The 17,921-nt window shown below is 57.4% G+C and overlaps 3 protein-coding genes and 1 pseudogene across 4 annotated transcripts; all 4 read right to left on the reverse strand.

The window, feature by feature from the left end:
* Positions 1-4,789: 4,789 nt before the first annotated feature.
* On the reverse strand, positions 4,790-10,390 carry ABCA10 (ATP-binding cassette protein subfamily A, member 10; the record flags this gene model as incomplete). The annotated part of the gene is made up of 1 exon (XM_001466546.1): positions 4,790-10,390. The coding sequence occupies one exon, from the start codon at positions 10,388-10,390 to the stop codon at positions 4,790-4,792; it is 5,601 nt and encodes a 1,866-aa protein (XP_001466583.1).
* A 4,354-nt stretch (positions 10,391-14,744) lies between these two features.
* LINJ_29_0650 lies at positions 14,745-15,158 on the reverse strand (annotated as a pseudogene). The gene has a single exon. A coding segment is annotated over exon 1 (414 nt).
* A 40-nt stretch (positions 15,159-15,198) lies between these two features.
* LINJ_29_0660 (putative BET1-like protein) lies at positions 15,199-15,618 on the reverse strand (the record flags this gene model as incomplete). The annotated part of the gene is made up of 1 exon (XM_001466548.1): positions 15,199-15,618. One exon carries the CDS (start codon positions 15,616-15,618, stop codon positions 15,199-15,201), a length of 420 nt encoding a protein of 139 aa, XP_001466585.1.
* A 696-nt stretch (positions 15,619-16,314) lies between these two features.
* Positions 16,315-17,109, reverse strand: LINJ_29_0670 (conserved hypothetical protein; the record flags this gene model as incomplete). The annotated part of the gene is made up of 1 exon (XM_001466549.1): positions 16,315-17,109. One exon carries the CDS (start codon positions 17,107-17,109, stop codon positions 16,315-16,317), a length of 795 nt encoding a protein of 264 aa, XP_001466586.1.
* Between the last annotated feature and the right edge of the window lie 812 nt (positions 17,110-17,921).

The raw sequence follows: 17,921 nt of genomic DNA on the forward strand, positions 1-17,921 counted from the left end.
CTGCGGGCACAAGGAGCGTGGTGAGTGACTTGCTGCGTCTCTTAGGCTTAGCAAATTAGGTTGTGTCGGTCACCGCTATGGCTCGCTTACATGTTCTGTGGGGAAATGAGAGAGGCCGCAAAGGCGCAGATACACGGATGGGCGATAAAGTGAAGGTCTCGCTTGCGGGTGGCGACTTTCCCAGTCTTTGCACCCACTCAGCTGCGGGGGAGAGAAAGGGGGACCTCCCGCAGGCGACGCGGTGTTGCGGTGAGCGCCAAGGTATACGCTGGACACGTTTGCCAAGGGTACGTTGCGGAGCTGCGGAATGACTGTGCTGGAGGAGGAGGAGGGGGTATCGCAAGGCAGAGACCCTTATGGATATATATATATATATATGTGTGTGTGTATGTGCGTGTGTGCTAAGCTCGATGCTGAAATCTCTCCCTCTCTTGCTTTTCGGTACGGTGGCGAGTGTCGCAGAGAGCCGTGAGAAGAGGGCGAGTGAGCTACGGAGAGAAGTCGCACAGAGAGATGGAGACAGGGAAAGAGGGTGGGGCATATGTTTGCCGTTGTGAAGTGACAGGAGGGGTGCACTCAGAAATGTCTGCCTTTGGGTGTAAGAGGGGGAAGAGGCAAGGCCGACTATGAGCCGGCGCGCGTGCACAAGTGCCTCTTTCACTCGTCCGCCCCAAGCAAAGAATGCAAGTGGGAAGGGCAAGAGGGTAAGAAAAAGAGAGAGCGGAGCGGAATGGGTGAGGCATCGCGGCCTGCGTTGCCCATATCCGTGGCGCTTTCCTCTTCGTCGGGCGTTGTCGTAGTATGGCACTCTTCCGTTTTTTTCTGGCGGAGTTTCCTCTCTTGTTTGTGTGTGTATGTAAAGGGGACGAAGAAATCGGTGCGGAGATGGAACTGCAGAAGAGGATGAAGGGCGAGGCGTCCATCGGGACGCAAGCACACACGCCGCCATACACAGCGAGACGCACAGGCAGAGTGCCACTCCCTTGCGCTGTGCTGCTGCGGATGCGGTGTGTGTGATTGCGTCCCGATGGACGCCTCTCTTTGACGTTCGCCACCCCCTCACTCTTCTCTCGTGCTGAGGATGGAATAGACGCGAACACCAGTAACAGCACCGAAGGGGAGCACACACAGACAGAGAGAGGGGGCTGACGGAAGAGGCGAAAGGGGAAGAGAAAAAGACGGAGCACGTACATGGGCGCGCATGTATGTCTTCTTGCCTGCCGGCCTGTGTGTGTGTGTGTATGTGTGTGCATCCTTCCGGACTCTGTTCGTTGGGATGCTCATGCTCGTGTCGCCACACTACGTAACACATGCTCCGCCCGTCACGTACAGACAGCCCCTTCATTGATCCGTCTCTCTAGCCGGCGTGCATCCTGCCACCTCTTCCCTGTCTTTTCCTTTTTTGCGTTTCGTGCGTGTGTCGCGTGTCACGGGCGCACTAGCCATGAAATAGTGGAATGAACCGAGAAATGAAGCCACAAAAAGAAAACAGGCTGAGACCGAAGCCAAAACGCGAGAAGCCGTCCAATAAAGGTCGGAGGTGGATAGAAGAGGGGAAACGCAGGAGAGACGCGTGGGCGCACATCCATACGCGTCAGTGACGTCCGCCCTTTCCCCTCCGCATCCACGCAGGCGCTTTACGCTACACGTGCACGCTCTGTCTCACTCTGTATATATATATATATATATATAGCGGGGCATGGGGGAGGGGGGGTGCACGTGCTAACAAGCGCACCGTTGCAGAGAAGAAATGAGAAAGAACATCGTTGAAAAAAAAAAAAACAGAAAGTTGTATGGCAGCGAGGTAGGATTGAGGGAGCGAGAGCGAGAGGGAGACAAAGTCCATGAGAAGAAGAAACACTCACGCGGGGTACGTCGATCACACGGTGGAAGCCGAGCCTTTTCGTCGCTGTGCACTTGCGTGTGCGTATGCGTAAGTGCCTACAACCCATTGCTCTCAAGTCCTCACGCTCCATCTCTTTCTCTCTCTGTGTGTTTGAAGGTCTGTGACGAGAAGGGCGACTGCGTGTTTCTTCTCCGTTTTCCCTCCTTTTCCAGCGCCTCTCGTTGCTCCGTGCCGTCTGTGTGTGGGTGGTCGACGGATTGCATCTGCGTGCGCGCACATGCACACGTATCCCCTGGCCTTCGATAACAACACAGCGACACGCCTCACAACAGCCGCGCACGCGCGAGCAACGGAAACGCAAAAGAAGGGAGGCAGCCGTGTGCGAAGCAAGACAGAGGAAAAAGAAGAGAAAGAGTGCAAGCGGTGGTCGACGCAGCCGGCACGCGCGACATACCAACAAAACACAAAATAATAAAGTCGCATATGCACTTAAATACGTGGGCACAAATAACGTGCAGACATAACAGGCACCCACGCAGCTGAGGCAGACGCGCGCCCGCGCACTTGCGTGCAATGGCAAGCGAGCAAAGAAAAAGGAGGGGGCTGGAAGAGGGAGAAGAAGGAGTTACACAATTACGAGGAGCAGCAGCAGATCATGGGGCAGGTAGAACAAGCTCCCAAGAGAATCACTCTTTATTGCCTTTCGCTTGTTTTCTTTCCCGCTTCGCTCATGCTTCTTGCCGACCCCCTGCACGAATCCGATACGTGCTGGCATAAATGTGTGGTGTCTGGGTGTATTCGCGTGCGTGTGCGTGCGCATGGGTCTTTGACCATTCAATCGACTACACAGACGCAGGCCAAAAAGTCGAGCGATCCCGAAAATGTTAGAAAAAAAAAGGAAATAGAAGAGGCGTGTGCGCGTGTGCGAGAGAGAGAGAAAGGAAGGGACCGACGAAAAGAAGTGGGGCAACGCAGGAGCGGAGCGCACTCGCCACTCCGACGGATGGACGGGCAGGCACACCCAAACACGGAAACGCCACACAAGGCGAGAGGCAGCGTAAGAGAGAAAGAGCAATCGCAGGGGGGGGAGACACACATATCCACCTCCACCCTATCCCTCACACCTTGGCCCGTTCGCACATGTAGAGTATGCTCACGTGTGCCTCTCCGGCTCTCTCCTCCATCCTTCCGTCTTCGCCCTCCACATCGCCCCCTCCCCCCTCACACTCCCCTGCCCACACCTTTCACCACATCACCCCATGAGAACGAAGGGAGGATGAGTCGGTGCAGAGGGGAGGAGGCGATGTAGCTGTGTGACCGCGCATGTGAGTGTAGTGTGCCGGTCCGGTGGCTTTGCTCGCACCCGCTGTACTCCATGCCTCTCTGTTTTGCACGTGAGCTCAAGCAAGCAGAAAGCATGCTGCCTCTTCCCCCACCCCAAACACACACACACACTTTTCTTCGTCGTCACTCGTGGCGGCTGGAGTTTGGCTGCGGCGTCCCTTTTTTCTTCTCTTCATCGACAGCACATCTCTCTTACTCTTCGCTGGGCGAATATGCCGAGGCATTTCGTTCTCATTTTTGGTGGTCGCGTTGATGCGGAAAAGGCGCGTGGCGCCGGCTATTACCGCTACTGTCGCTTGTACTTGCCGTTGCAGCGTCACGCCGCTCTCCAGCAGGAACGTGTGGTGAGTCCCACGCTGCCTGACCCGCCCACCTCATCCCAATCCCCCACTCTTTCTGCCGCACTGTAACTTTCGTGTGCGGAGTGCACTTGTGGTCGTCAGTCTCTCGCCCACGTATGTGCGCCTCTTCGCCCCCCCCTGTCGCTTGAGCAGGTGCAGCCGAAGAGAACACGCAGAACAGAAACAAGTTGCTCACAATGACACATCCACAGGCTCATCCCCGGTGCTGTGCTGATTGCTGTGCAAGTGCTTCATGCCGCACTTAACCGGGGAGACAGACGGAGAGAAAGAGAAAGAGAGAGGGGGGCAGCAACAATGACGTGAGAAAACGGCATGTGGAGCTGACAGCAGCAAGGTCGCCGTGGACGAAGGTGTTCCTGGGATACGCACACAACAACAGCGACAACAATGAAGCATGAGGGAGAAACATTTGCAAAAAAAAAAAGAAAAGGAGCTGGAGATCAGAGACGCAATGGCAAGAGACACAGGAGGAGTCCGTTCACAACGCGTGTGATGACGCGTTTGCGAAGTCGTATGCGTGAGCGCGCGCGTGTGCGGTGCCTGCGGTCCCTTTTCTTCTGCGGGCGGGCACACAAGCACGCGTACGTCGAGAGACAGCGATACAGAGCGAGAGACACACGCCAGGATAGCCCAGACACAGAGACCCCTTTTCCATTCGTTTCGTTTTCGTTTGGAGCAGGGCAGAGTGCGGAGGGCTGTTGCTGCCTGGCGCGTTGCTGGTCGGTCCGCGCCCGTGCACCTGCGCCAAACGCGAAAAGGCAAAACAAGAAAACACAAAGAAAGGGCGGGTACAAGATAGAGAGGGAGGAGAGGTGCGGCGGCGGCTTAAGAGACCCTTCACGCACGCATCCTCGCCGAAATGCCTTTGTGTTGATGTGTGCGTGTGTGCGTGCTTGTGCTGCTGTGGACACCTTGGCTCTTTTTGTGTTCTTCGTCTCCGTTGCTTGTCCGCTTTCTGTTTCCGGGCTGCAACTCACCCGCCAAAGAACCCAGAGGAAAGAGAGACGCACGGGAGTCAGCGATGACCCGCGATGACGGAAGCGCGGCGCCCGCGAAGATGGGCACGATAGCAACCTTATCCATGTTTTTTTTTTCTTCGGGGCGGGGGAGGGGGAGGGCCTGCGCACGGGACGACGACGAAGGTAAAAGGGAAGCGGCAAGCGGAGAGAGGCGTGAACACATGAATGACAGCCAGAGCACATGTGGCGGGAAGTGTCGTCTCTGCGTTGCAGCGTTCCTAATGGAGAAGAAGAATGTCCTCCAGCGTCGGCTGGCTCACGCTGACGTACGTCGTCGCCGGAATGCCGCTTGCCTGACCCGCCTGCATGTGCGCAACGGCGACGCAGATAGAATGGAGGTCGCCGTTCACAGTCATCTGCATTGAGCACGGGTGCACCTCCACCACCTCGCACCGAGCCATCTGCTGCGCATTCACATCTGCTGTGGCGGTGATGGTGTCGAGCACGTAGCTGCGCACCTTCTCCACCAGGGTTGTGTCCGCGTCCTGCAACTGCACCGTATGGGGGAAGAGCACATTGAGCGTGTAGGCGGCAGTCTTGTTGTACGCGTTCTTCAGCTCCTGTGGCGTGCCGACGCAGCGCAGGTTGCCTCGCACGACGAAAGCGACGCGGTCGGCCAGAGCCTCGACCTCGTCCAGACGGTGCGTGGTCAGCACCACGGATTTCTGAGCCGTGAGACGTCGCACTATGTCGCACGTCTGTGCACGCGCCACAGCATCCATGCCCGACGTCGGCTCGTCCAGCAGCACACTCGTTGTGTGGCCGACCAGCGCAATGGCGAGGGACAGTCGGCGCTTGTTGCCGCCGCTCAGGGACGCGGCAGGCTGGTTGCGGAACGGGTACAGGCCCAGCTCTTTGAGCAGCACGTGCACCTCGCCCCTGATGTGCTTTTCCTTGATGGAGCGCAGGCGGGCATACAGCCAGAGGTGCTCCTCGGCGCTGAGATTGCTCAGCAGCGCGTCGTACTGCGGGCAGTAGCCCACAAAGGGGCGGCTCTCCATCGACTGCACCGCGTAGTGGTTCACAAACGCCTCGCCGCTAGTCGCGACCACCTCACCTGCGAGGATGCTCACTGTCGTCGTCTTGCCGGCGCCGTTAAGCCCCAGCAAACCCATCACCTCGCCTTCTTTCACGCCGAACGAGATGTCCTGGAGAGCGGCGTGCTCGGCGCCGAGGTAGCGCTTGCTGAGGTGCTGCACCGCAATGCGGGTCGACTCGGGCCCTGTCTTATCTGCGCACACGTAGTCCTCCTCCTGCTTCACGGACGGATCTGCCTCCTCGAGGCGGCGGTGCTCCTCCTCGTCCTCGCTGTTCGGTCTTGTGCAGCACTGCGTGAAGGCGGAGTCGAGGCGCTGCAGCCGCAGGTACTCGAGAATCACGAGTGCCACAGTGCAGGCCACAGCAACGCAAGACATGTAGATGAGGCCTGTTCCGATGCCGCCTGTGGGGCTTCCTGTCTCGCTAAAGTGCAGCAGCGAAAACAGGCTTTTCTTGGCGCGGTTCGGGAACATCAAGTTCGCCAGCTGCGCGCCCGAGAGCACGAACATGGACTCGCCGAAGCTCACGGCTGGGATGATGCGAAGGATGTAGGTCACCACCTCGGCGAACCGCAGCGCATGCTCGGCGATCATCGACTCCAGCGTCACCCACAGGAAGCCGAAGGTGAAGTTGATGCAAAAGACGACGGACTGTGCCGTGAAGCTGGAGCGGAAGAAGAAGCTCATGAAGTAGCTGAACGGGATCGACGTCAGGCCGAAAAAAAAGAAGAGCACAACGGCGGCGCCGACGTTGTCCTTGCCGATGAACTCGGTTCGATTGAAGATGAGGAAGATGATAAAGGCCAAGATCTGCGTCACGAGGTAGCTCGCAAAGTCGAACACAAAGCTGCTCAGCCAGTACGCCACGACATTGGCGCCGGAGAGCCACTGCATGTGGCGGGCGCCGGACTCCTTCTCCTCGACGATGTAGGAGATCGTGTTGGACGGAATAAAGATGAAGGGCAGAATGATGAAGATGCCAACCATGACCTGCTTGTTGGCTGTCACCAGCGTCTTTTCAAACTCGCCAAGCATCATGGGAGAGTTGACGGCGGTGGGTGTCGGCACGGCGGAGCCGAAGAGCTGATACATGGCGAGGTGGTAAAGCGCGCTCACACCCTGCGGAGCGGAGTGGCTGTAAGACGTGTTGTGCAGCAGCGTTGGGGTTTTCTTCGGCACACCCTTCTGGAACACCGCTCCTACCGGCGCCACGGAAACGTAGCGCGGATCCTTGTGCGACATGATTTCGCTCAGGAGCAGCCGGCTCATGGCGTTGGACACGTTGGGCAAGCCAGACGGCATCTCACGGAAGTCGGTCAGGTAGTACGAGCCCCAGACGTTGTCGGGCAGGTTTGCACTGAGGCAGAAGGCGTTCGTGACATTCATGGGGTAGCGGGTCATGTTCTGCACGTAGCCGGAGAAGTTAGAGTACGCCGTCATCACCTGCGATGGGTGGGAGGCGTAGTCATCGTACATAGTCATGTCGAGCCGCAGCGCGGGCTGGCTCGGGTCTCGTACAAGGCTGATGAACAGCGACAGGAGCAGAAAGATGATCGGTAGCACCACTTGATAGACAAGCAGCTTGATGTCGCGCTGGGCATAGTGCAGCCGCTTGAGGAAGAGCGCGCGGAAGTGCCGGCAGAAGACGAAGAAGCAACCCGTCTTCTCCTCGTAGAGGTCAGCGCTAGTCGACGGTGTGTCAGGGATCGACAGCGCATCGCCTTCGTCCCCTCGCCCGCCGACAAGCTCGCCGTCTGTCACGCTTGACATGAGTGGTGCGGTGCAAGTGACGGTGAAGAAGACGTCTTCGAGCGTCGCCAGGTTGAGCGCGACGTTGCGCAGGCGCAACCGCTCGCTGTTGAGCTGAATCACGGAAAGAAGCGTCATGCCGGCTGAGCTGAGGAGGGTCATCGGGAAGCGGAAAGACACCTCGCGCCCGCGCCGCTGCACCCCCAGCACCACGCACCCCTCGTTGCTGCTGTCGCCGACCCGCTGCGCCGCGTAGCTCTCGGCGCGCACAAAGTTCACCAGCCCTTCGGCAGCGCAGTTTTCCTCTGTTGTGCTCATGTTGCTCTCCAGTAGGCACGTCACCACGTACCCGACCTCCATCTGCGACTTGAGGTACATCGCCGAGCCCTCCGCGCACAGCAGGCCCTTGTTCACGATGAGCACTCGGTCGGCAATGCGGTCGGCCTCGTCGAGAAGGTGAGTGGAGATCAGCACGCTACGCTGGGTGCGGGTGCGGTTCAGGGCTTCGTACACGATCTTGCGACCCTTGATGTCCATGCCGGCCGTGGGCTCGTCGAGAAACAGCACGGCGGAGTCGCCGACCATGGCGATCGCGACGCACAGACGCCGGCGCTGGCCACTCGACAGCTTGCTTGCTTTGCAGTGGCGCTTCTCATGCAGGTCGAGGAGGTCCACCACATAATCCACCTTCTCCTGCACGTTCACTGAGTGGGAGCCTTTCATGCGCGCGTAGAAGGTGATGTGCTCCTCCACCGTCAGCAGAGGCCATACGATATCTCGTTGGGGGCAATACCCGATGTTCTGCCTGCACTCATCAAGGTGTGTGCGGGCGTTGTAGCCACGCACGTAAACATCGCCGTTCGTGGGGTTCACCATGCCGGTCGCCACACCCATGATCGTGGACTTGCCGGCACCGTTGGGGCCGAGCAGCACGCTCACCTCGCCGGTGCGCATCGCGAACGTCACGCCGTCCAGCGCGACGATGCGGTCGCCATCGCGGAACAACCCTGTGAAGTACGTGTACAAGAAGCCGAGGATGCCGCCGCCAACGTAGACCTTGCGCAGGCGATGGAAGACGGCGGCGACAGCGGGGTCCTGTGTGCTGACGACGTCATGATAGTGCTCGATGAGTCGGCTGTTGTCCTGTGGCAACTCCTTGCTGTCCTTCTTCAAAGAGCAGCTCGCAAATGACGCGCCGTGCGGCTCGTCGTCGTCGATGGCACGCTCGACCAGAGAACCGGGGCGAATCGGCTTGCCCATGTCCCACATCTTGACCAGCGGCGCCCTGGTCTTGCGGAAGCGGTTCACCAGCGGCATGAGGAAGAACAAGGGGTGGGCACGGCGGCCGACGGCGCCGCAGGAGACACGGTCCAAGTAGAAGCTGAGGAGCATCAGCACACCAAACGAGGCCCACATCATGCCGACCGCGATGGAGAAGTTGAAGTAGCCAGCGCGCGCCTGCGACCACCCAAATTGCCAGCCGAAGGATACGTAGTTCAGCATTATATTGAATGCCTGAATGTAGCCGATGCAGGGGACCAGGCAGCAGAAAATCTTCTGAATGTCCGTCATGCCGGTCGGGAAGGAGAAAGACGGGATCGCGAACACGAACAGCACAAACGCAATAAACCAGCTCGCCACGCGTGGGTTGCGGAAGATGGAGCTGATGAAGAAGCACAGGGCTGTGTTCTGCTGCATGAAGGAGAAGTAGAGCAGCACGAGGAGGCCGTAGTCCACCTTGTCGAGGAAGCCGATCTTGAGAAACATGGCGGCGAGCAGCGAGGAGACCAAGTCCATGATGAGCGTGGAGGAGTACCACCCAAAAAACATGCAGGACGGATGCAGGCCCATGATCAGCATCGCCTCGCGAATGCCATTGTACTTCTCAACGACGATCAGCATCACGAGGCGCGAAGTCGGATACAGAACAGCCATCACGGCGAGCAGTGGCATGTAGTAGGCCCACTTCGTCAGGAACGCGTTGTTGTAGCGCGAAGGCGTCGGCATCGGGATTAAGGTGGAGCCGTACTGCGTGAGGTACGCGCTGATGCCCTCCACGTCGGAGCTGGGATCCGTGTAGTAAGTGGAAGGGCCAGTAATGTTGTGGGTGCTCAGCGCCTGCGCCAAGTAGAACTCGTGCACGAATGTCTGCAGCGTCAAGAAGCCGCTGGCCCAGTAGAGCACGTAGCCGTCGCTGCCGTCGTTGGCGCCAAGGCCGCGCGTGAAGAGGCTCTTCTGTGGCTCCTTCTCCGTCGGCGCAGTCGCCGTGAAGTTCATGCTGATGGTGAACTCTGCCTCGCCGTTGGACGCGAGGGAGGCCGTCGGAAGGTCGACAATGGCCCAGACGGTGTCCTCGTTGGTGGCCGCGTACTCCTTGGCACTAGCCAGTGAAGTGAAGGGTGTGTCATAGAGTACCTCGCCGCACATGCCGCTGCTTTGGCGGCAGAACGTCATGAAGTTTTGCGCCAGCGCAGGCGAGTTGCTCGACACCAGCAGATTGCCATAGTGCGACAGGCTGTCCCTACCACCCCGACCAAAGAAGGTTGGGTTTTCCTTGCGTGTCGCCTCGGTCACCAAGGCCGCGAGCGTGAGGTGGCCGTCCATAGTGTTCAGGCCGAACGGGCCACTGCCATAGTACATGCCGTACAGCATGTGGGACAGCACCGTGTAGAAGGCGTTCTGGATGCAAATCTCATTGCCGTTGCCGATGAGCGACAGACACGTGAGAGACGATGCGTTCATCCCAGGCGGGCACGGGTACCACGGCACCCTCAGCATTGACCCCATCTTCTTGCACATGAAATACGACAAAAAGTCCGTCATGTTCAGCGGCACGTACACACCGCCGTCGTACATCTGCGCCGGCACGGTCGAACTGCCCGACACCCAGTAGGCAACGGACATCAGAATGGTGAAGAGGCAAGGGAGAAGGATCTCCACCGTCGTGGAGACGGGCATACGCCATCGCTGCAGGAATGTCTTGACCAGAAACCCGTACAGCTGAATGCCGTACTGCCGCCAGAAGCTCGTCATTGTGGCGGTCGTGATCGTGGTGGGTGGGAGTGGGGGGGGGGGGGGGCACTTCCTTTATCGCGTCCCTTGTCAGCAGCAATGCACGCCCGGAGAAACGCGCGTACCCTTCTGAAAAGAGACGCACGACGGCAGAAAAGAGGAAGGTCGTGTGTCAGGGGGAGGGAAGAGAAAAAGTGCCTCCGTGAAGGTGCGGTGTTTGCGTGCCACCTCCGTGCCGGCCAAGCCGAGAAAGAAGGGCACCTGGCCGAAGAGCCGGAGAGAGCCGAGTCGGAGAGGAAACCCCCTAAGATGTGCAAGTGGAACGCAGAAACGTGTCGAAGAAGAGCGAAAACAAATACGGCAAAAAGGAAAAACAGCGAACGGCCGAGAAGCAGATCGCAGTCGCAGAGTCCGAAAAAAAAAAGGCACGTGCTCGTGGACAAGGCTGCACGGCGCACCTGTACGAGCAGTGGGGTGTGGGGGAGGACTGCTATCGGGGCGAAACAGAGACAGAGCGAGTGGGCGAGGAGCAGAGGGGCACCGCGCACAAACAAGCAGCAGGAGTGTGAAAGGAAAAAATGGAGAGCACAGGCGCTCTGCAAGTGCCTCACGAACACACCGAAAGCTTGACTAGCTTCTGAGAGCTTCAGCGCCTGTGTTGCCAGACGATGCCTTGTTAAGGGTTGCGTGTTGGGTGGCAGTCCACTACTTGGGTATATGTGTGTGTGTAGGTGTGGGGGGTGGGTGGGTGAGTACACACTCAGTGCTGCACTGCGTTCTCCGCTGTTCTTTGTTTTCCCCTCTAGCTTTTGCTTTTTTTTATCGTCCTCCACTCGCGTTTGCCGATTCGGTTGTTATGGATGAGTTAACCGTGCAAGAGAAGACGAGGGAGGGGGAGGGAATCTTGCGTGTTTGACGGAGCGCTGCTTCCTTGTTGTATGCCCTGCTCACCTCTCGGAAGGTGGAAGAGGCAGAGGTTTTCGATTGAAAAGCGAGAAGAAACTACAACACCACACAAAAAAAACGAGCGGTGCGCAGATGAAACGTCCTGTGTGGGCGCTTCTGTGGTGTGGCAGGGAGAGAGGAGAGGAGGCGGCGAGGGGAGAGAGAAGAGGGGGGAGAAAGGGGCAAAAAAGAGGGAGTTGAGTGAGCGCTCAGACAGAGGCAGACAACAAACGACAAACGCGGGAGAGATCAACACTCGACAAGAGGGAGACACCGAAACGCGTCAAACTGACACACGTAGCCTGCGTCAACCAAAAAAGGGCCAAAAAAAATCGGAGTAAAAGAGGGCAGCAAGCAAGCGGATATCAGCTTTACGTCAGGAGCACACAACAACAGCCCTCAGAAGACGCGGGGTGGGGGAGAGAGACAGAACGGCACACACACAGACACAATCACCTGCTGAAGCCGAAATAAAGAACGAAGAGAGGGCAGAGGTCGAAGAAATCCAAAAACGTGATCAAAGGCGGCGTCACCTGCAGTTGAAAGAGTACAATGAAAAAAAAAAACGTTAGCAGGACTCAATCTTTTTTTAGCCGTTTGTTTTTTTCTTTCGGGTGAAGGGGCCGGAAGGGGAGAAGTCGGAGACAAACGCACGGGCCAACGCACACGCCGTCGATCTATAGGGCCGAAAAGAATCGCAGCCACAATTCACAGGGCGGAGTGATAAACGGCACAACCAGAAGACTTGGAGAGCGGGAAGCAACAAAAAAAAAACAAAGAAGAGAAGGAGGGTAGGGGCACACACTATCACCCACCCTTCAGCTTCCAAACAGAAGCCGCAACAACAACAACAGCAAAAAAAAAAGAGGAAACAAGAGAAAGGCAGAGGAGAGGAGGGGGAGGGGGCGAGACGGCGAGCCGAGCCCAAGACCAAACAAAAACGGGAAAAAAGAGAGTTGCTTTGAAGATGGAAAACCCGCGAGGAAGTTGATGCGTAAAACCAAACAAAAAAAATGGACGTGTTTGGAGGAACACACAGACAAAACAGAGCGATAACGTACAGCGAAAGAAGTGCTTCCTGACGGAAAGTACAAAGGAAAGGGGGCAGAAGGATTAGCCCAAGACGCCTTGACACGAATTCGCTGCACTTCCTGTTTTTTTTTATTTGTTGTTCGTTTCGCTCGATGAGTAGTGGGGATGCGTCTGGGGCGTGCCGTTTGTAGGCGGTGTGTATCCTTTATCGTCCGGCGCGCGCTCAGCTAGATCAGAGCGGTGATTGTACCGGCACAAGAACACACGAAAACGCCCTCTCGAGTTGCCTTGTTCAAGACACAACGAGGACAACGGCCCAACTCGATGAGCAGAACTTTTGGAAAACAAAACGCAAGCTCGGCCAGGCTCTCACGGACACACAGACACGCGAGCAGACGTGTGCCCGAAGAAAAGGAGAAAACGAGAGGAGTCAGGGGGAGGGGGAACGGGAAAACAAGAGGATCGCAGGGAGAAGCGCGAAAAAAAAAGAATCAAAACAGCCAGAAAGTCGATCCTTCGCGTTCGCGCACGGACACGCTGAGTGAGTGAGGTCCAACACAAAATGCCACGCAAGACACGGCCTTTTTGTTTTCCGCCCTTCGACTTGGTGCGTTTGCCGTCGTCGGATGTGTGGAGCAACACGCTACCCGTGCAATGCGTGGGGAGGGGGCAGGGAGTGAGGCAGGGCTAAGCGAAGAGAGAGAGAGGTATATATAGAGGAGTAAGACGAGTAGAAAGACAGAGCTGTGCACGCCTTTTATTTTTCTTTCCTAAATTTTCTCTTCGTTCGAAGCAGAAGCGTTACGTCGCCCGTATAGGTGAAGATGTCTGGTGGTGCGCGATCAAGACACTAGAAAAGTAAAACGAAAAGAAAGGCGCTTCGGACTTGATGGGTTAAGTTTGCTATTTTTTTTTGGCTTTCGTTCTCTCTCTGCGGGGGCGGTGGCAGGGGGGGGGGCTTGTAGGGCGGTGGTTTGTCTTCGCGGTATCACATCAGCAAGTCGTCTGTGCCAGTATGTCTAGCTTCTTTCGCTTTCTTTGTGTGTGTTTGCGCGCGCTTGGTTGGTTGGTTGTTTGGTTGGTTGGTTGGTTGGTGTTTTACAAAGACCCGAAACGAAACGAAACCACGAAAAAAAAAAAACAGAAAGTTGAAAGGCCCACTCCTTCGCCTAGATAGATACAGATGTGTAGATAGAGAATTCTCTTAAGCACCGAGCGCTGCGCAGACCTGAAGCCTTACCGACTTTGCTCTCAGGTTGCTGTTATGTTGTTTTCTTTTTTCCACGTTTGTGTGGCGTCCTTCTGCTTTACATATGTTTTCCCACCTTTCTTTGGTGTGTGTGTGTATGTGTGTCTGATGGTTGTTGTTTGCAGAAAAGGCACAAAGACAAAAGCAAGCACAGAGCGAGAGCGACACGGGAGTGGGCTGGACTAGGCTTGGTGAAGTTTGTGGAGGGAAACCCTGTGGCGTAAAAGTGGGCGCGGACTAGTTGGCGAATCAAACAAAACAAAACAGTAAAGATCAAAAAGAGAGAAAGGAACGCCTAAAAGGCAAGCGAGCACAAAAAAAAAGGATGGATGGAGGAAAGACAAGGTAACGGCGCGGAGAGACAGTGTGGCGTCGCCGCTTTCGGGGAGGGAGAGAAAGAGAGGGTGAGGGTACAGCGGCGTGGGCGCGTATACCGTACCGTCTGTGTGTGAGTGTGTGTTGCGTTCTCTTTTGGTTTCGTCCCGTCCCCTGTGGCTACCTTGTTCGGCCGTTGTTCTTCGCGTCTGTCGTTGCTCCTGACTTGTCGTCGCCTACACCTGAGGGACACAACGAAAAGGCAAAGCAGACGAGGACGCAAACAGCGAAAGACAGCGAGAGGTCAAGACACCGCAGCACACAGCGCGCGCTCAAGCGACGACAACAAGCGTGCGAGTGTGTGTGTGAGAAGATCTAAACAATAATGAACGAAAAAAAAGTACAGAAGTTGGAGAAGAGCGATTTCTTTTCCATCTGAAGCACGCGCCCGTGCCACGCGTACACACGTCAGCGCGTGTCAGAGAGGGAGGGAGAGAGAAGCGCACGCGCGCATGTATAAAGGGGTTGATGCATGTATGCGGGGCGAATGCAAGTATGCGGTGACGGCGCACGCGCACCAAAACAGAGACGATACGAGAGGATGAAAACAAAAGGAGAGGTAGCGCGGAAGAAAGGGAGAAGAGTGAGTATGTGGCGATGCGAGAATCATTATACGCTGTTTTGCGTGCGTGCAGCTGAAGCACAAAGAAAAGGCAACGTGAGGCAGGTGCGTCCTCGCAACTGACCCAGCACGCGAGTGCACCGAGGTGCAGCACAGTGCGCGTGTCAGCGTGCGCTCACGACAAAAAGGCAGGGGGGGGGCGCTGGGTGGCATCAGCACACATGCACAGACACTCGTCTGTGGGTCCAGCCAGCAAGCCAGCAGCAACTTCCCGCCTCCGTCGTTGCGTGCCGATGAGAGAGGAGGAGGTCCTGGTTTGTGGAGTTAGTGGTCGTTGCGCACGTGCACGGTTCAGGGATGCAAACGCACATCCACCTGGGCCCCAGCCTGCCCGCTTGCGCGGCTGTTCCTTCCACCGGATGGTGCCTCTGTGTGTGTGCGCAGCGGAGCAGCCGCCCCACTTTACGCCGTCAAAGCAACAGAGCGCACAGAGAGGGAAAAGGCGAGCGCACACCCCAACAAACCGAAAAGAATGGGACGCTGAAATCCTCACCAAGCCTCCACACAGCAGCTCGCAGGGACACACGCGCGCACACGCGCACAGCGGTCCCTCCTGCCGCAAGCATGTTCACAGGAGACGGTTTTTCCTGTCTGACAGTGTGTGAACTACCGAAAGCGAAGCATCAAGTAGAGCAACATGAAAAACACAATCACGAAGAGCGCCAGCACCCACATGTGCGTGAAGCTTCCCCAGCCTATCTTGTCTAAGTTCCGCATCGTTTTGCGAAGGGAGTTCTGCGTATTCAGGAAGGAGGTGCGCAGTCGCTCCAGCAGCGCGTTCTGCTCTCGCACCTCATCGCCCATCTTGGTGAAGCTCTTCTTTGCCCTGCGCATGTCAGACAGCAGCGCCTGCATAAGAGCGTCGTTCTCCTGCTCCTGCAAGGCGTTCGTGTGCACTGAAGCGGCAGCTGCTGTACCGGGGCGCGTCTGGTAAGGGGCAGGGGAGGAGGACGGTGAGGTAAGTGCGTCATCATCCCCGACGCCGCCCTCGCGGCGGCGGAACAGGGTGCTCTGAGGCTGGATCATGGCGCGCTGTCTGGGAAGCAAGCAAGGAGGCTCGATGGTTGCGGTAATCGCGATCGTGGAGCCGGCAACAACTCTAGAGAAAATATACATACGCTCTCAAAGAGGCGGGTGAGCTCAGCGAGGGTCGAGAGAGGGCTGGTCCCGTGCCGCCAAACGGTTGTAGCAGCACCGCCAGCAGGCCTATAAGTGGCGGGGGCGGTGGTGACAGCGGAGCAGATGAAAACGTGGCCCGATGCTATGAGCAGGGTGTGCGTGTGTGCGCGCTTTCGTGTTCGTATGCATGTACGGGTGCGTGTGGAGCTCCATCGACGTTGCTCCAGCACGTGTTCCCCCGCAAGCTTCTTCCGACACGCACGCCGGCATCGGGTTGCAGATGAAGAATGGGAAAAGAAAAGGGCAGTAGAGGAGAGAGATGCAGAGAAGCGGAGGCGATAGGTGCCGCGGCACCTACGCACAGATTGCATGCACATTCTGCGTTTTCTTTTTTTTTTACACAGACGCGCGTAAAAAGACGCGCTGTGGAAGCGGTCATGTTCAGGTGACGCGTCACGCTGCCGAAAAGCCGGTGTCTTCTCTGCAGACCTGTCGGCACTGCCTTCCTGCGGATGAGCCGGCTGGCGTAGCTCCCTCCTTTGAGTGCTGCTGCTGAGTGTTACGTTTGTGCGTCACGGTGGCCAAAAGCCCACACCCACCCACCTACGACGATTTCTCCACGGCTTTGTTCTGCGGGCAGCTCTGGATGTGAGACTTCATAGCGGGCACGCTCGGCAGTGCGGTGCCGCACCACAGGCACTTCATGTCCTGCTCCTCCATCTGTCGAAGGCGAGTGACATCCTGGTTCAGCGTCACGCGGCCGTGCTGCTCCAGGTCTTCCAAGACGCGGTAGCCCGTGAGGAAGAAGAAGGTGGCGAAGCTGTTGTAGTGCTTCTTGTTCTTGAGACAAGGACTGTCCAGATCCGTAGACAGCACGTGCAGGTGCAGCATGGGCAACGAGGGAAGCGCGTGGAATCCCGCAATAAACCGGCGCGCCGTGTAGGTGTGGGGAACCGCCGTCTTTAAGTAGCGAACGTACTCATCCCCCACGTGCAGCATGTGGCGCAGCAGTGGGATGTCCTTCTTGGTGAGGGCGTTGAGGGACTGTAGGCGGAGGTCCAGTGGCATGACCAGGCAGTGAACCATCGATTTGGGGAATGCATCGTTCACAAGCACGCAGACGTCGTCCTTGTAGAGGAGGGAGCTGCCGGCGGCCTGCTTGGTCTCGCCAGGGCTCAGAAGCGGGTATGGCTTGAAGGCGGCGGCTTGGATAGGCGGCTCCGTCGTCGACAACGTCGAGGAGAGTGCCGGCGTCGGCGCAACCACCGTGTTGGCAGACTTCTGCGCCTTCTTGACAACGTTGATGAGAAAGGGTAACCTGGTGCGAGGTTCGCTGCCGACGGAGGCCGCCGCCGTTCGGCGCACCGCCGCGCCGGCCAGCACCGGTGAGGCCTGCATGTGGTCTTTATCGGCGGGTAGGAAAGGTGCGCACGCGGTGGACGGGGTGTATGAGAGAGAAAAGGGGACACACGATGAACGGCGACGCCCGGTTGTGCTCTGTGGTGGTGGATTTCCTCCCCAAACATGCACACACACTCGTCGTTGAATCTATGCAGTCGTGAAGGTGTGCGTGGGTGCGTGGGTGTGGGCTAGTGGCGCTCGGGCGCCGATGAACCGGCTGCCGTGCGCCGCGAGAGGGTCTATGAAGTATTTCGTCGAAGCAGCCTCGCGTGTGTGGGCCACCGATCAAGAAGAAAGAGGTGAGGCGCAGAGAAGGAGAAGACACGAACACGCGTCAAGGCAACGACGACAGCGCTCTGTGACGAAGTCCAGCACCTCAAAAAGATAACGGAGGAAGCGAAGCAGCCCCTCCTCCCTGCACAAGCGCGTGCACCACATACATGTCGCCTGCGCATGCACGATCTGCTGGAGCCTGCCAACGACTCCTCCGCAAACATCTTCTTACCTTGAAGCCTGCATTCGTGTTGCTCCCTTTCATCCGCTAAGTGCGTCCAAACAAAAACAAACATGCACAGTCGACCCAGCAGAGAGGGAGGGGGCCCCCTCTTCCCTCGGCGGTTTGCCGACTGATGCCCCGTCGCAGTTCGCTGCTGCCGCTGCCTCTGGAGGCCATGAGTCAGCGTCACCCCATGCACAGAACACAAACAAGCAGAAGAAAGTGAAGGCGGAGGCAAGGGTCAGTGAAGTTCAAGCGGAGGTGCGCTTGTGCGCGGCCCCGGAGAGAAGAGGGGAGGAAGGGGGTAAGGCAG

Source organism: Leishmania infantum, chromosome 29 (assembly GCF_000002875.2).
Source record: "Leishmania infantum JPCM5 genome chromosome 29".
NCBI classification, from domain to species: domain Eukaryota; phylum Euglenozoa; class Kinetoplastea; order Trypanosomatida; family Trypanosomatidae; genus Leishmania; species Leishmania infantum.